The sequence below is a fragment of the Chiloscyllium plagiosum genome, unplaced genomic scaffold (genome assembly GCF_037043375.1).
Source record: "Chiloscyllium plagiosum isolate Xiang-an unplaced genomic scaffold, Cpla_swu_hap1 HiC_scaffold_18, whole genome shotgun sequence".
Lineage (NCBI taxonomy): Eukaryota > Metazoa > Chordata > Chondrichthyes > Orectolobiformes > Hemiscylliidae > Chiloscyllium > Chiloscyllium plagiosum.
The window spans coordinates 48618295-48635894 of NW_028270156.1; the positions used below are offsets into that span (position 1 = coordinate 48618295).

Sequence of the window (17600 nt, forward strand, 5' to 3'; positions counted from 1 at the left end):
TTGAACCACTGGAAATACTTTATCTTTATCTACCCTGTCTTTCCTAGTTAATATCTTGAAGACCTTAATCATTTCACTCCTTAACCGTATAACTTCTAGAGAATACAAACCTAATTTGTCTCATCTCACCTCATAACTTAACCCCTGAAGTCCAGGTATCATGCTTGTAAACTTGCGCTGACCTCCATCCACGACCAAAACATCTTTCCTAAGGTGTAGTGCCCAGACCTACTCAAAGTACTCTGTGGGGTCACACTATGATTTTGTATACCTGCAGCATTCCTAAATTCCAGCCCTTTAGATATAAAGGCCAGCATTTCAGTGTCCATCACCTGTGTTTCCTTAACAACATAACCAACCAATCATTAACACATATCTTAATTTTTAACATTTCAATTGACTTTACTTTATGGTATTTGTGGCAGTGTATTCCAAAATCTTATGATACTTTGATTGAAAAATAATCTCTTTACTTCAGTTTTAACTTGCTGAATAATTGCTGGAAATCTGATATTTTTACTTTAAAAAGCACCAGAAGCTTTGAACACTGTACAAATGAAATTTCTGTTGATCTTTTGACAAAGTTACACCAGGTAATTGGAAACATACTGAAGAAATCCCCTGTGTTCCCTTTATCCGACTTTCCCAATTAATGGATTTATTAGACAGTTTGAAATCAAAACATTATGTTGTAAAAGTGAATGGAGCAAGCACATATTATGAAACTCTAAACTGTCTCTGCTTCTTTTCTCAGAATCTAAATGGTGCCTGTATTCAGTCAGTGAGTCTAGTTATTGATGAAGATTTGAAGAAACAGGTGATGTTGACTCATTCAGGCGAGGTGTACCATTGTAATCAGTACAGGATCAGTTTGCCTTATAAAGATGGTATGAAATAATAACCTCTTGCTACAATAATCTTTCTGAAGCTGTAAATGTACCTTTCTCTTTCAAAGTACATATTGCTGCTCCTTAGCCTTTTCAAAAATCACTTTCAGTAGTCTACACATTTGCTTACCCTTTACACTTGATCATTTGTAACAGTTAACCAAAGTCGCATTCATATAATCATGGACAATTAAATTTAGTACTTAGCTTTTCATCGGCTCTGGTTACAGCTTGTAGTGATCTCCAGATATTTAAATATTAACCAGAAAATGTAATTGTCTAGTATGTGGTATTAGCTTGGCTTGGTGGAAGTACTTTCCTTTTAAACTTCTAGTAAAAAAAGCTGATATTCATTTTTAGATTTTTATATAATTTGAGATGCAGTGAGGTCACTGCATTATTTTTAGTACAGTCCAAAGTAAGATTAATCTGCTTCATGTTCGAGTTTGATGGTATAGCAATAACTTCTTGATTGGTTCCTGGGCAAGCAGCTATAGCTTTGTGTTTGGACAAACATCAGTTTATGAGGGAGAAAGCAGCTAAATACCTCTCTGTCTCTCACACTGATTCTGCCTCTCTCACTCTCTGTCTCAAGTCGTACTTGAAAGAAAAATGGTGGTGGGGGGGGAAGGAGGGGGGCAGTGGAAATACCATCAGAGAAACTGAAAAGGTGAATCTGGAACTAGGGAATGAAAGATTGAGAATCAATATTTCTACCAATCTTGTATCCTCATTGAGTCAAAAGGTATCAGAAGGAACTGGAGGAAAGCACTCAATGACTACTGTAAACCAGACTGGTGACATTACTGTACTTTGCTGACACTTTTTGTTTCTTGCCCATCCATAACATTGTGTCTGGAATGCTCTTTTTAAAAATGTACATTGGAAATGATACTTGAACTGTGCAAAACTCTAGTTAGACCACATCTCAGTAGTTATGGGCCCCACATTTTGGAAAGGGAATATTGGCCAAGGATGCGTGGAGAGATTAAACTACTGTCATATTCCATGGAAGTTTGGAACTCTGTTCCACACAACAACTAGGTAAATTATTAATTTTTAAAACTGGGATTGATCTTTTTTATTGTTGCCCAAAGATATTAAGGGATATGAGTGTGTCTATAGAGTTAGTTTGCAGATCTCTTTGTGTGGCACTAGAACAGGTTTGAGAGGTTAAATATCTCCTCCTCTTGTGCTCATAGTTTGTTGTAAAGTCACTTTGTCGGTAGCGGGTTTTGAGAAGATTTACAGCTCAGGTTTAGGTTCTGGATGTAAGTTTGTTTATAGAGCTGGAAGGTTCGTTTTCAGACATTTTGTCACCATACCAGGTAACATCATCAGTGTGTGTCCAGTGAGGCACTGGTGGTGTGGCCTGCTTTTTATTTATATGTTTCAGTTTCCTTGGTTGATGGTGTCATTTCTTGTTCTTTTTCTCAGGGGGTGGTAAATGGAATCTAAGTCAATGTGTTTGTTGATAGAATTCTAGTTGAAATGCAATGCTCCTAGGAATTCTCATGTGTGTCTCTGTTTGGCTTGTCCTAGGATGGATGTGTTGTCCCAGTCAAAATGGTGTCCTTCCTCATCTGTATGTAAAGATACTAGTGATAGTGGGCCATGTCTTTTTGTGGTTAGTTGATGTTCTTGTATCCTGATGGCTAGTTTTCTGCCTGTATGTCTATTGTAGTGTTGTTACAGTTCTTACACAGTATTTTGTAAATGGCATTAGTTTTGCTTGTTGTATGGACAGGGTCTTTCAAGTTCATTAGCTGCTGTTTTAGTGTGTTGGTGGGTTTGTGGGCTACCATGATGCCAAGTGGTCTGAGTAGTCTGGCAGTCATTTCTGAAATGTTTTTGATGTAGGGAAGAGTAACTATGGTTTCTGGACATGTTTTTGTCTGCTTGTTTGGGTTTGTTGCTCAGAAAACGGTGGACTGTGTTCTTTGGGTACCCATTCTTTTTGAATACACTGTCTAGGTGATTTTCCTCTGCTCTTCATAGTTCCTCTGTGCTGCAGTGTGTGGTGGCTTGTTGAAATAATGTTCTAACTCAGCTCCTTTTGTGGGTATTGGAATGATTGCTTCTATAGTTCAGTATTTGGTCCATATGTGTTGTTTTCCTGTATACACTGGTGGGAAGATTCTCATTGGCTGTTCACTTTGCTGTGATATCTTGTTGTTGTTTTCCTTGTCGTCAGTGAATTTTATGCCAGTAGGGGTATTATTGATGGTGTTGAAGGTTTCCTCTAATCTGTTTAGTTTAGTCATGACAAAGGTGTCATCCACGTAGCGGACCCAAAGCTTGGGTTGGATGGGTGGCAGAGCTGTTTGTTAGAGTTTCTGCACTACTGCCTCTGCTAAGAACCCTGATGTCAGAGATCCTATGCGTGTTCCGTTGGTTTGTCTGTAGGATTTGTTGTTGAAGATGAAGTGGGTGGTAAGGCATAGATTCACTAGCTTGGCGATAGAGTCTTTGCTGATGAAGTTGGTGGTGTTTGGTGTATGTGTCTTTGGTTCTTCCAGTAGTGTAGTCAGTGTTTCCTTGGCCAGTTTGATGTATATGAAAGTTAACAGGACTGTTATGTCAAAGGAAACCTTTATTTCATCGTCTTCTGTCTTGATGTCTTTGGTCTTCAGGAATTCTTAGGTGGGGTGGGTGGAGTGACGTAAGTCATCTACTAAATGTTTTAGTCTTTGGTGTAGCTCCTTGGCTAATCTGTAAATTGGTGTTACAGGTAGCGAGACTATGGGTCTGAGAGAGGCTTTCTCAATATAGGCCCCTTGATTTAAAATGACTATCAAGCGTCCTTTGTCTGCAGATAGGACAACAATATTTTTATCTTTTAGTCCTTCTAATGCCTTCCTTTCTTGTGTATTGAGTGTGTTTCCTTCCTTTTCCTGCTTAATGTTGGTGTGACTGTTTGTCTAATGGTTTGCTGGGTTTCTCCTGTGAGTTTGTTGTCTTTCAGTGTTGTTTCCAATGCTACTAAGAAATCTTTTTTGTCTGCATCCTGGAAGTTGTAATTTAATCCTCTTACAAAGACAGCTTTTTCAGTGTCTGTTAAGGGTTGGTCACAAGTTTTTTGTCAGTGCTATTATTTTATGTAAGTTTGTCTAGTTTTTTCTGCAAGTCTAGATTTTTCATTTTCGGTTTGCCGCTGTCTAATGTCTATGGTTTGTTGTACTGTCTGTCCATTCCTAGTCTGTTGCATTAATGAGGAAAGTTTTTTGGCACAAAATTTCCTGCGTGTATTTATGGAGTCTGTTCTGGCTATCATTAAGCATTCTGTGGCCATTTTGCTCTGCTATTCCTTTGGCTAATGGGGTGTTAAGGGGAGGTTTATATTTAAGACATTTAGGTAATACCTGTTTCCTTAGGCATTTGTGCAGGAAGTGCAGCTGTTCACAGATGGTGCTGTGTCGGATGGAATTGGTTTCCTAGTTTTCGGACTAGTTTTAGTGTATTGCGCCCATAGGTATTAGCGTCCTAGGACAAGCCAAACAGAGACATGTACGAGAATTCCTAGAAGCATGGCACTGCAACCAGAACTCTATCAACAAACACATTGACTTGGATCCCATTTGCCACCCCTTGAGAAAAAGAACAGGAAATGACATCACCACAAGAAATGCCATCACCAAGGAAACCAAAGCTCATAAATAAAAAGTGGGCCATACACTGATGATGCTACCTAGTATGGTGACAAAATGTCTGAAAACAAAACTTCCAGCTCAGTGAGCAAACTCACATCCATATCAATTTGGTGGTATTTCCCTGCCTCATTTATAAAGTTATAAACTTATCTAATGATGAATTAGTTAAATTATATTTGATTATTAATAAAGTGGTACATTTTACTTGTATAAAGAACCATGTCTAACTTAATTGCTGTGAGCATTCTACCTAACACACTTGGTAAAATGTAGCTAACTAGAGCAACTAGTTTGACAACAACTTGCTTAAACAGCTGTTTCACACCATAATCTCAATAGTATATTCCCTTGTCCTTTAACAGATTTGTTTGAAGTCACTGAGCTCAGCTCCATGTTTGTGCAAATTAAGACCAACTTTGGATTGCATTTGCAATATGATAGAGAAGGGAGACGGCTCTACATCCAGGTGGATACAAGCTGGAAAGAGGATACCATTGGTCTCTGTGGAACATTCAATGGCAATATTCAGGATGATTTCTTGTGAGTATTTGTCAAGCCTTGAGGCTAATTGAGTTTGATTAGAACTTAATGACTGATTACAAGTTGGCTACAAAGAATAATAGTCATAATTAGATTTTTTGTATCTAAAGATTTATGTTTCTTTTCAACAAGGATCACTTTTTAACACTGCTGTTGGTGAGTTGTGGAGTTTTATTTCATATCTGAGTCTGGACCTTGGCAGAAACTTCAATCCTTACCTGTCAATTAGATGACACTTTTTCATTTCTGCTTCTCCAGATGTTCACAAAGCATTCAGTGAATTGCACAAATTAATAGTTTAGATTAATGCATTAGTGCTCAAATAAAAATTATCTTTCTAAAAGTATTAATAATTAATCAGAGCTAGGGACAAAAAATCTAAATTGTAATCTTGAACCAAAGTAAATGATATGAACTGCAGGAGATTTCAACATTTTCAAAACAGTATTTTAAAATTTGTGTTTTGATGTTTAGCTAATATTTCAACTTGGTTTAAATGCTAAATGGTATTTTACCTATTCTTTTTGCACCACCTCATTAAACCAAACTGGTCGTGGTGGAGTCAGTTTGAGTGGAGCTATATCCATGTTAACAAGTCATCAAGTTAGCTGACAGAGAGGCATAGCTCATGGTTAATTGAGTTTTTTTGCAGTCAAAAAACTAGAAACATCAGAGAAACCTTTGATTTTGAGCTGTCATAACATTAGGCAAACTGTCCACTGCTGGTTTTGGGTGTGGGGAGGGATGTGGACTGGTATATATGAGGTATCACTGTTCCATGCTGAATTTCTGCAATTTGATGGAGCTCTCCAGCTCTTCCAAGCTACACAGAACTTACCAGGAGCTCATCTCTGGTATTCTTTGAACTTGGACCACCATTTGATGCTGTTTAGAGCCTATCTATCACTGCTGAATCCAAAGGTAATTGTACACCATTCGAACTTGATCAGCATTTTAAATTTGTCAGTCATCTCAATGAAAAAAGAAAAGGTAATAATTCCAATCAATAACTGCTAACAATATACAGATGGAAACTTAACATTTTATAAATTGAACAATTTTGCTTAGGGTGAAAGTTTTCCTTCCTTTTCCCTGTAAATCTTGATCTGATTAAAAATCAGGGACCCAAATATAATCCAGGCTGTACTTCAATGTAGTGATGAGGGAGTGTGACATTTTTAGAGTTGTTGTCTTTTAGATTTTTGATTTTAAACAGTCCCTACCTGAGGTGGATGTAAAAGGTCTCTTAACACTATTGGAAGCTGTAAGTTTTCCCATTGTTCTGTTAGCCAGCACAACTGTGCTGCTGTGCAGAGAAAAGGCCCCAGGTGATCATATTATAACTGTAGGGTGGCTAGCTTACATAGACAAATTCCATCATAAATATTGACTTGAGTTTAAATTGTAAAGTGTTAGAAAAGAGTGACATGAGCAACAAGATTTAGTACAAGTTTGTGCAGATGTAAGAATTATAATACATTATCAAAAATACATTATTGCATTGAAATGTCTAGTGCATTGTTAAAGAATTGACAAGAGGAAATATTCTTTACTTCTCAGTTGATATCAACAGAGAAGTGAACTTCAGTGCGTGAATTCAAAGAATTAACTTGATCAATAATTCAGGCACTACAAAAAATCACAAAGGGACAGGGCCTCAAAAGAAAATTGGCTTGTAAACAATATCTGGAATGTAGTGAAGTTTATACAGGGAATAGATTCTCATAGAGCAAGGGAATCAAAGGTAATCAGTGGAAGATGGGACTGTGGAATTTAAAATGCAAACAGATCAGCCACAATCTTTTTGAATGGTGGAATGGGTTCATAGGGCTGTATAACCTGCTTCTGCTTCTAATTTATGTGTTTCATATGCATCTCAAATGTTTCTGTAACCATTAACTGTTATTCTGTATGATTATTACACAAAAGAACCATCATTAATTTATATTTCTAGCAAATCGTTCATTACATTTATTTTAATTCTTCTTCCAAGTCTCCCATAACCATATAGCATTTTAAACTAAGAAAGCAGATGCACAGCTAGGCCTCTGTCAATGTTGCTTTTTAGTATATTTGGGGGTGGTGAATAAGAAAACCTGCCTAGTGGTTACTTGCTATTTGATTTTTTTTTCTTTTTGGATTACCTTTTTTTGCATTAAGTTCTTATCACTTACTCACAATGACACAGACAGTGTGGAACATATTGTCAATATAACATATAGTCAGTATGATCCTGGAAATCATATTAGTATTTCACCTGAGCATGCTTTCAGATTTAGTTACCTTTGCAGGATTATGTAACACATGTGATTCTATTATATATTAAAAACAAAGGGATATTAATTTGTTTTTAGCCATTAGTGGAAAATAGATGATAAATTGGAAGCTTATTTTGTATGTTACCCTGTACTTCCATTCATTGAGTTTGTGCATGACCTACTCCCTTTCTGTTTGCCATTTGTAAAGATCCCCAGGGGGAATGATTGAAAGCACACCACAGTTGTTTGCCAATTCCTGGAGAATCTCCACAGCTTGCAACTCAGGTGCCAACATTCCTGAGGTAGATCCATGTGACATGCATCAGCAATCTGGTGAGCCTTGTATAATGCATGATCTGTTGTTAATATTCTTGGAAATATTCTATGCTGTGTTTTGTTATATTTCTTGAATAGTTTTAATGTTGTTTTTATGAAAAACAAGCTATTGATATATTTGGGATATCAATACCACATGGTGTTTATGTTGTCGTGACCATATGAGGAGACGTGAATTGACTGTCCCATTTTTAACCGTCTCAGTCAGCCACAACAGAAAGTTTATATTATTTCTAGCCTGCAGCTATAACTCACTTAAGTTGAAGTGTTTTTTAAATTCATTTGTGGGAAGTGAGCATCGCTGACTAGCCAGCATTTAATGCCCGTCCCTAGTTGTCCTTGAGAAGGTCGTGGTGAGCTGCCTTCTTGAACTGCTGAATCCACTTGCTGTGGGTTGACTCACAATGCTATTTGGGATGGAATTCCAGGACTTTGATTCAGTGACAGTGAAGGAATGGCAATATATTTCCAAGTCAGGATGGTGAGTGGCTTGCAGGGGAACTTGAAAGTGATGATATTCCCATGAATCTACTGCCCTTGTCCTTCTAGATACTTGTGGGTTTGGAAGGTGCTGTCTGAGGATTTTTGGTGGATTTCTGCAGTGCATCTTTAGATAGCTCTACTGCGCGTCTGTGGTGGAGGGAGTGCATGCTTGTGGATGTAGTGCCAATCAAGTGGGCTGCTTTGTCTTGGATGGTGTCAAGCTTCTTGTGTTGTTGAAACTACACTCATCCAGGCAAGTTGTGAATATTCCATCACATTCCTGATTTGTGCCTTGAAAATGGTGGACAGGCTTTGGGGAGTCAGAAGATGAGTTACTCACCGCAGTATTCCTTGCCTCTGTGTTGTAGCCATTGTGTTTATTTCCTTATGCTTTTTGTCATTTATATAACTGATTTGGATGTGAATATAAGAGGAATGGTTAGTAAGTTTGCAGATGTCTCCAAAATTGGTGGTGTAGTGGACTGTGAAGAAGATTACCTCAAAGTACAACCTTGATCAGATGGGCTGATGGACTGAGGAGTGGCAGATGTAGTTTAATTTAGATAAATGTGAGGTACTGCATTTTGGAAAGGCAAATCAGAGCAGGACTTATACACTTAATGGTATGGTCCTGGGGAATGTTACCAAGCTGAGAGACCTTATAGTGCAAGTTCATAGTTCCTTGAAGATGGAATCACAGGTAAACAGGTGTAGTGAGGAAGGTGTTTGGTGCATTTGTCTTCATTGGTCAGTGCAATGAGTGTAGGAGTTGGGATGTCATGTTGCAGCTGTACAGGACATTGCTTAGGCCACTTTTGAAATACTGTGTTCAAATCTGGTCTCCCTACTATAGAAAATATGTTAAACATGAAAGGGTACAGAAAAAATTGACAATAACGTTACCAGGGTTGGAGGGTTTGAGCTATAGGGAAAGGCTGAATAGGCTGGGGCTGCTTTCCCTGGAGTGTTGGAGGCCGAGGGGTAATCTATAGAGGTTTCTAGAATCATGGGGGACATGGATTGGGTGAATAGCCAAGGTCTTTTTTACCCAGTCTAGGTCTAAGTGATCCCATAACCAGCACATTAGACCTAAGTATTGGAGTCTTGCCACATCTAGTTATTATTAATGGAAAGGTAAGCAATGAACAGGAGATGGAGACTCTATAAATTTCCTTATACTTAATGATAATAATACCCCCACTGTCACTGGAGCCAAATTCTTATCTTCCTTCCTGATATGACTATGGGTGCCCCAGCCCTGAGGACTGCAATCATTGGAGGGGACACAGTTTCACATCTCAAGGGAAATTTGAGATGAGTCTTAAACTTAGCCAGTGATGTCCCTGAACCATGAATAAATAAGAACAATTCACCCATTTATCTCCTAATCTGTTCACTGATATTCTAAGACTGACCTTTATATTTACTAAATAGTGACAAGAAACATTTAAAAAAGGCATTGTGTGCTATGTTCCTGACTCCCTGCAGCATTCCAACGAGTTCCGTAAATGCACTGCATACTTGTTTGAAAACTGTGATTGGAGCACCTTGGAAATAATGCACACAATGCTGACTTGGGAAGTTACAAGTGCAGCAACCACCCTCCTCATTGCTACCGCTTTAGAGATTCAGCACAATAGGTTTTCCCAGACAAGAAAGTGATGAACAATTGAAAATCTGGGTGACACATCAGCCTACTGTAATGCATATTCCCAGTGGTTCAAACGAGACGTGGCTGAGAACAAATTAGAGTGATGTTTGACATACAATTATCTGAAAAGATAATGGTAGATGTATGCAATCTAATTTAAACTTGAAAGTTACAAAAGGAAGCTTTTCATTTTGTGAGTGAAATATTTCTCAATTTCTTGTTTCATTTGCAGCCTCTTATGCCACAGAGAAGTGTAGCATTATCAGTGACTATTTGTTTGCATCATGCCATCAGTATTTGAGTCCCGACTTATATCAACAACAATGCAAAACAGACACCTGCAAGTGTGGAGAAACTTGTATGTGCTCTGCTGTGGCCCACTATGCTCGCCAATGTAGAAAATATGGCATCTTCATAGACTTTCGGTCCAATGTCTCAGAGTGTGGTAAGCATCATTACTAGAAATTCACACTTTATTAACAAAATAAGATATTCTCTCCAATATGAAAGAGCAAATGTTTACAGTATATTTGGTTGTGTCATATTGGTAAATGAAGTAGTTGTATTGTTTTAATTATTTACTCTTGAAATTGAATGGCATCATTGCCTTGCTGGATTGATTTACAATTTATTTCCTAATTAAGTAATCAAGATGAACAGCAACAATGAAAAGTCAAGTGAGGAAACTTGAAGAGAATCAGGAGGTAATCATTATAAACCTGAATTTAGGAGGACTAACAAAATAAATAGCATAATTTTGATGTTGAAGATGGTAAAAGATATATTGATTTCAATTTGAATATTTATGATGGATAATAAGAAAATTTTGAAGGAAGAGCAAGAGAGACTTGTGAGTTGCAATAAGTCTTCAGGTTAAGCTAGTTATTACAGGACATTGGGTATTTAAATCAAAGTTCACAATGTCCCAGATTTCATTATCTGATTCATTGTCATAACCTTGATTTCATGATAAGGTTCACACAGGCTGCTGAATATTGTATAAGGATGAAGGGTCTGAAAGGTTTAATATTTAAACCACTTCCCAGTAACAGGCACTATGATAATGTCATAGTATCTCGAAGGAGTAAGATGTACAACCCAAGTCTTTATATTTTCTGTAACCAGGTCTGTCATATTGATGCAACTTTTACTTAGTTTCTGATATTTATAGTGAAGGATTGGTTGTGTCGACAGTTGACACATTTAGGCCAAGGGCAGTACATAGATAGGAAAGGTTGTAATTGAACTAGCTATAGACTAGCAGCAATCCTATATTGTTTGTACAATAGAAGGCATTGCAGGAACCTTTTTCCCTGGCAGATCAATATCCTCCGCTGTTTGATTGAGATGAAACCAAAAAGGAACATCAGGACAAAAGGAACTTTCAGATCTCTCACTTTCAGAACAGAATGAAAGTCAACAGTCCTTAATGCTGAAATATCCTAATTTAGCAAGTTTAAAGACTTCAGCATTCCTAAAAGGAGACAAAAAGTCAAAGCTTTTTGTCTTACACTCAGTGGGACTACTACTTAAATTGATGTCTCTTTTTAAAGTTTGTTTCTTATGTAGCATGAGAAGAGGAAGTTGACTTCTTAAACAATTATTGATATAGAAATGCAGCAAGAACAGTTAACTTGGAGAAGGTGAGGACTGCAGATGCTGGAAGATCAGAGTCAAAGAGTGTGGTGCTGGAAAAGCACAGCCGATCAGGCAGCATCCAAGGAGCAGGAGAATCAACGTTTCAGGCATAAGCCCTAACTGTTAATCTTAGTTCTCAGTCCAGATAGGTAGATGCTAATTGGACAGGCTATTGCCTAGGGGATACAGCAGAATTTAGTTGTCTTCATGACCGACATTTTCAATGAAAAAGGTACAGTGTATATGATTTGTTTACATAAAATACCAATATATCCACTTGTAGCACGTGCAAATACATCATATTGCCAGCTTGACTGATAATTTTAAATTGGTTTCTGGTGTAAGTTTTACCACAGTCTAGATTGTTAAATTGATGATGACCAAAAGCGGAATTCCATCTATTGCTCGTTGCACTGTACTGAGGCTTGCAAGGCCAGTTTGGTTGAGAATGGTTGGTAGGTTGCCCAACTGTGAACTGTCAATGGGATGCAGATGCTTGGCATCACACCACCACTGAAATTCATATTATAATACTCTGCTTTATGTCGAGATTGTGGTGCTGGAAAAGCAGGTCAGGCAGCATCCAAGGAACAGGAGAATCGATGTTTCGGGCATAATCCCTTCATTAGGAATAAGCCTCATTTCTGATCAAGGGCTTATGCCCGAAACATTGACTCTCCTGCTCCTTGGATGCTACCTGACTTGCTGTGCTTTCCAGCACCACACTCTCAACTCAGATCTCCAGCATCTGCAATCCTCACTTTCTCTAATACTCAGTTTTATGGCAGGCAAAACATAATTTTAGTTTGATGCTTGTAGGTCAATTATAATGTAAATCATTGTTTTTTTGTTATCTTAAGAAGCTTCACCCATTGTTTTATAAATCTTCTCCTTCCAGCGTAATCTGAATTACAGTGGGCACCATCCAGGGACAGAAATGGTGGACATCATTTCTTACTTGAGCTTTTGTGATAGAACATTTTGGGAGAATAATGAAATCTCTAGATCACATAAATTTGTGAAATCAGATGCTTGGGGAGGGATGGGTTAGTGGTGAAAGTAATTATAGATACATGTGTTTCATAAATGTTTGAGAGAAGAGCGCAGGGTGAGATGCTGTGTAAGGGTCTGAAAGGGCTAATGCCAAGTAATAGCTCAATCACCACTCACTCTGATAATGTAACACAGATGTGGTGGGAGAACAGCTTGGGATCTCAAAGGAGTAAGACCTACCATCCAGGACCTCAAGAAAAATAGCTTCCTCCCTTTGAACCAGCAACTGGTTTTCCTCTACCAAGTAGGCCTTTAGGTTTCTACAGCAACGTAAGAGCAAACCAGCCCCTATAGTGAACAGTAGTGCAGACAACCTCATTGAACAAGGTGATCAGTGGTGGGGATTGCTGTTACACCAATGACCGGTAAATTGCTAGCTTGCTGAGGCACAGTTATCACTCTAATGTCTATTGTGGGTATTACATTCAGTCCTCAACTTGAATGGTGGGAATGTTTAGCCAGAGTAGGAAATGGTTGTTCTGGTGTTTAGATGACCCACAACATATACCATCAAATCCAGCTGCAAGATTGAATTTTAATTTTACTGTTTTATGCACTAATACTGGGTAGAATAGCTGTGATGAGTCTCTGCTATTTCTTTTTAGTCAATTCTTTCAGAAGCTGTCGACTATTCATATGGCATTGCCAGTTCTCTCAAGATCAAATCAACAATGAAACATTATTTTATCATCGTCTGTACCATCATTCAGTGCTGCTCAACATATTTGTGGTTGGCAGCTCACATTCAGCAGGGCTAGGAAGTTAACAACTTATATCTCTGATAACCAACATAACAGGAAAACAAAATAAACTACATTTCATCTGGCTTCGCAAGAGTGCAGAATCAGTCCCAAATTTTGATGATGTGCTCAAGCACACCTCATTGTGAGCCAAAGGTGCAATGTCTGCTGTAAAGAGTGCAGAGGGCTCGAACGTACAGTAGCTGCTTTATGTATATAAGTAAGAGTTCCATAACCTGTTTGAAGTCCCTTCCATAAAAGTGGATTTCCACAACCAGGTTTTCATATGGCCTCACAAATACCCTAAAAGAAATCCATTACGGTCATCACCAGAACATAAGTTTTTCAAGTATATTTATCTCAATAGTAATTAAGGCAGTTTGGTTTGCTGTCACCCACTGCTTCCATCCTTTCCCATTCCCATTCCAGTCCCTGGCCCTGAATCTCCTGGAATACCCATCTTTTGCAAAGGTGATATTCATCCCATTAAGAAACACATCTAGCTTTTGCTTGAGGGAAGTCAGCACGTTACATCTATTACATGAGTCTGAAGTCAAAAACAAAATCTCCTCCTGATATCTGACCTAGATCTAGATTTACACAATGAAAATAGTGACCTTGGGTCCTGACATCACCAGGGGGAGTGGTCTAGGACTGGAAGACAAACGAATACTGGAGGTGCTCAGTGGGAACTGTTCTAATAAGCTGAATCATGGAGGAAAATTTTAAAAATATAAATATTTTTTCATTTGGTGAGGAAATTCTACCATCTGTATAAGGGAGAGGGAAAAACTTGACTGTTCAAGTTTGGATGCCAGAAGCATTGTATCAGTACAGATAATGAAGCTTCTTGACAGGAAAAATATGCATCTCAATCTCCAAACTGATTTCAAGGTAGAAATGGACTTCATTTTATCACAACTTGTGAGACATAAATTCGAATTTTCCGCAAAAATGTAGCCACTGATTGAGAGAATACTTCAAAAGAAATATTCATCTCGCTTTTGTTAGGCTGATTGGAGTCTTTCCAACAGCTAGAGAACTGCTGAGGAACCCCTGTCAGTTCAATTGTGGGGGCTCAGTCGAATCAATTCAGTGTGCATTGTTGGACTTTCCAACCAATCTGGGTCCCTAGATTAGGTACCAAGTGCCTGACTACAGGGGGATATCTCCCACAGAGGCTGCTGGCCCAACAAGGTTTTCTTGGTGGCTTTCGAAGAGTGCAGGATGCTTGGTCCACATATGCTCCTGGTGGTAGGCTCAATGTTAATGGGTATAGGTAGGCCCATTAATGAGCCTAATTAACATCCCATTGATTGAGGACAGGAACCCCATGTCAGCCCCATGTGCCCTCCCACATCATCAGGGATGGTTTGTACACCACTGATTTGGGTTATCTCCAAAGATTAAGTGGGCCTGTCTGATACGTTTCCCACCCATGATTGCTACAGTAAATCCAGCCTATTGAGACTGAGAAAGGAGCTTATAGTTATAACATAAAACTAATTCTGCTCATAACACATTACCTTGTCATTGGGAATTATGATCATTTTCAAAGGTATATCAAATATTTATGCAGCATGTGGTGTATAGTATGAATAAAATTAACATTAGAATGATGAGACCAAAATTCAAACTATGGTTTCAAGTTCTCTGTAAAATAATAGTTTAGTTCTCATTATTAAAAACTAGCACTTCTGTTTGTGGGTGTAAAACAAAAAGTAAAAGTGACGTTTCCATCAGTGGAAGATCTCAGCTTGTTTTTATGAGGTATATTTGTGTGGGTGTACTTTGCAGGATGGTTGCATGCTTTTTTCCATTCTCAGCAGACATACTTCGCAAAAGGTTTCAATTGTCATTTAGTTCAAGAACAAGATTTGAAAATCACATTTGCAGAGGGTGGCACTGATCCCGCTGCCTCAGAAATATGATAAAATTTGCAAAGGTAGGGAGGATGCAAGGGACCCACATATCTCTTTGTTAATCGTCCTTTAAGCTTGAGGAGATTGTTAACAGGACGGAAGGTGGGAATATAATTGTCAAAGCTGAAGTCATGGAACCTCAATGGTTTGGTGTACATTAATACACAGTTGTCAGATTCAAAGCTGGTAAAAGTTCACGGGTGTTGTTTTACCCTGAAGAATTTCAGGAGCTGCTGTTTCTCATGCCAGATCATGAGCATTACCTTACATTTAGCTGCTCGACCACTTCCATGCTCGGTGAGATTGCTGGCCAACGTCCTGCCTGTTTACTTCTGCATGGCAGTATTTGCTGTATGCCGATGCTTTGAGCTGTGCAAGCAACTCGCATCACTTGCTGAAGTTTGGTATAACTCATTGGGAACCTGGCTTAATTAAGACTTTTATATTTGTCAGCACCAGTTCAGGATACATTTGTGGCACAGGTTTGGAATCTGAAAATGACCCAGTCAGCAGGCTCCCAAGTCCAATTTAGAAAATTAACCCCTCTCTCTCTGTTATCGCTTACTTGTGAAAGATTGATCTCGCAACATTGACTGACTTGGGGCAGCTCACTATTGCTCACTAATGGCATTATCTGTGCTTCATGAAACAATTAAATTCTAATGCCTGATTGGAAATATCCTGAAATTTCATGGTTAAGTTGTACTGTCTTAACTGTATGCTTTAATTTTGCAGCCATTCAGTGTCCAGACACAATGAAATATGGCACCTGTGTATCTTTCTGTAACCGGAGATGCCAGTCGATATCTATGCCAGAAGATTGTTCTGATGAATGTGCTGAAGGATGCGACTGCCCTGATGGTACATATTACAACACCAGAACAAGCAAGTGTGTGAGGGAGTAAGTGCCAAAATTGTGAATTAGAAAATGATTGACTGTGAATGCTCTTATGGAGAATTTAACTACTTTATTTGGTTATATAATTTGAGCAATTCAAATCAGACTTTTGATGTTGTTTTCTTATTATGCTGTGAATTAGTGGAAAGAATAGAAGGGGAAGTTATAACATTTGTCAGGAGTGCTTGAGGGGTATCCAGAGGCAAATGATGGTCAATTGTAATATCATGGAGGATAATGCAATATTTGGTTTGATCGCATTACTACTTAGATTGTCTTGAAGTCTGTAATGAGCTGACCTCATAAATGAATAATTAAGTATTTAGATGATCAACTGAATCAAGGCTACAGGCCAAATGCTGGAAAATATGACTAGAATAATGCTTAATGACCAATGTCCACATGATGGGCTGAAGGTCTCCTTCCATGCTTGACTCTATGCGCAGAATTGAAGCCAACAACTGGTGTGTTGATTAGTCTTCTTTTGGACTGCACTATATTATGCAGCTGATCTATCAATTGCAAATGTGCAAATTATCATGTTTCCTTTGAACCTAAAATAAGCAATAAACTGCATATCATAATTTCAACTTATGCTTAGATTGTACACAGTAATAGCTGAAGGCTTTCCTTCTCTGTGTGCAATAAGTATTTTGCCCATATTTCTGAAACACAAAAAATACTTACATTTCTCTGCATAGCTGAATGTCAAAGGCATTATTTTCCACACAGTGGGTTGATTAGTAGTCAATAGTGTCACATTACAGTGACTTTGATACTTTTCTGCTGATTTATCAATATGTGGTATTCACAATCCTGCACAGGTTCATATTCTTTCAGATCGTTTGGTGCAGTTAATGGAGTTAATAAGTTCCTAGTGTTTGGAAGCACTCCCAGTTGTTATGTTATACAGCACTGTTTATGGAATGCACCCATCTTATGTTGCAGTTCGGTGCAGCCAAACAACCAGTAATTCTTCAACACATTCTTTTACAAAAGAATTCACTCCAGTTTACCAGCTAAAAACTCAACTGATGTCTTTAAGTTAAGAAATGATTCAATTATGTGATACATAGAATATAAATGGTGCCAAGAATTTAATGGAATTTAAGTAGAAAACCGTGAGTAGAATTCTATATACCCTGGGTATGTAGAATGCCAGAGATCTTCTTGTATATAGTCTCAGCTATGGACCTTCTGCCCATCATGTGAACATTGGTCATTTAGCACCTATCTAGTCATATTTTTTCAGCACTTGGCCTGTAGCCTTGATTCAGTTGATCATCTAAATACTTACTTTATTTAGAAGGTCAGCTCATTGCAGACTTCAGTGACAATCTAAATAGTAATGGGATCAAGCCAAATATTGCATTACCCTCCATGATATAACAATTCATAATCATTTGACCCGGGATAACCCACAAGCACTCCAAAGATGATTTATGCACCGCTAAAATGATTCCCTGTATTGGGAATGGCTCTGGCTCAGCTGTCCATTTCCATTCAGTATCCAGTCAAATTAAGAGCCAGATTTCTGGGCCTTG

The 17600-nt window shown here is 38.2% G+C and overlaps 1 protein-coding gene across 1 annotated transcript in view; it reads left to right on the forward strand.

Annotated features, from left to right (window-relative positions):
- The window catches only part of otog (otogelin), a 223796-nt gene that overhangs the window by 53725 nt on the left and 152471 nt on the right, over positions 1–17600 (forward strand). Inside the window, exons 16-20 of the mRNA XM_043706414.2 lie at positions 755–887; positions 4900–5077; positions 7544–7668; positions 10038–10250; positions 15894–16059. Coding sequence (XP_043562349.2) covers positions 755–887; positions 4900–5077; positions 7544–7668; positions 10038–10250; positions 15894–16059 — 815 coding nt within the window. The remainder of the gene's footprint in view (positions 1–754; positions 888–4899; positions 5078–7543; positions 7669–10037; positions 10251–15893; positions 16060–17600) is intronic.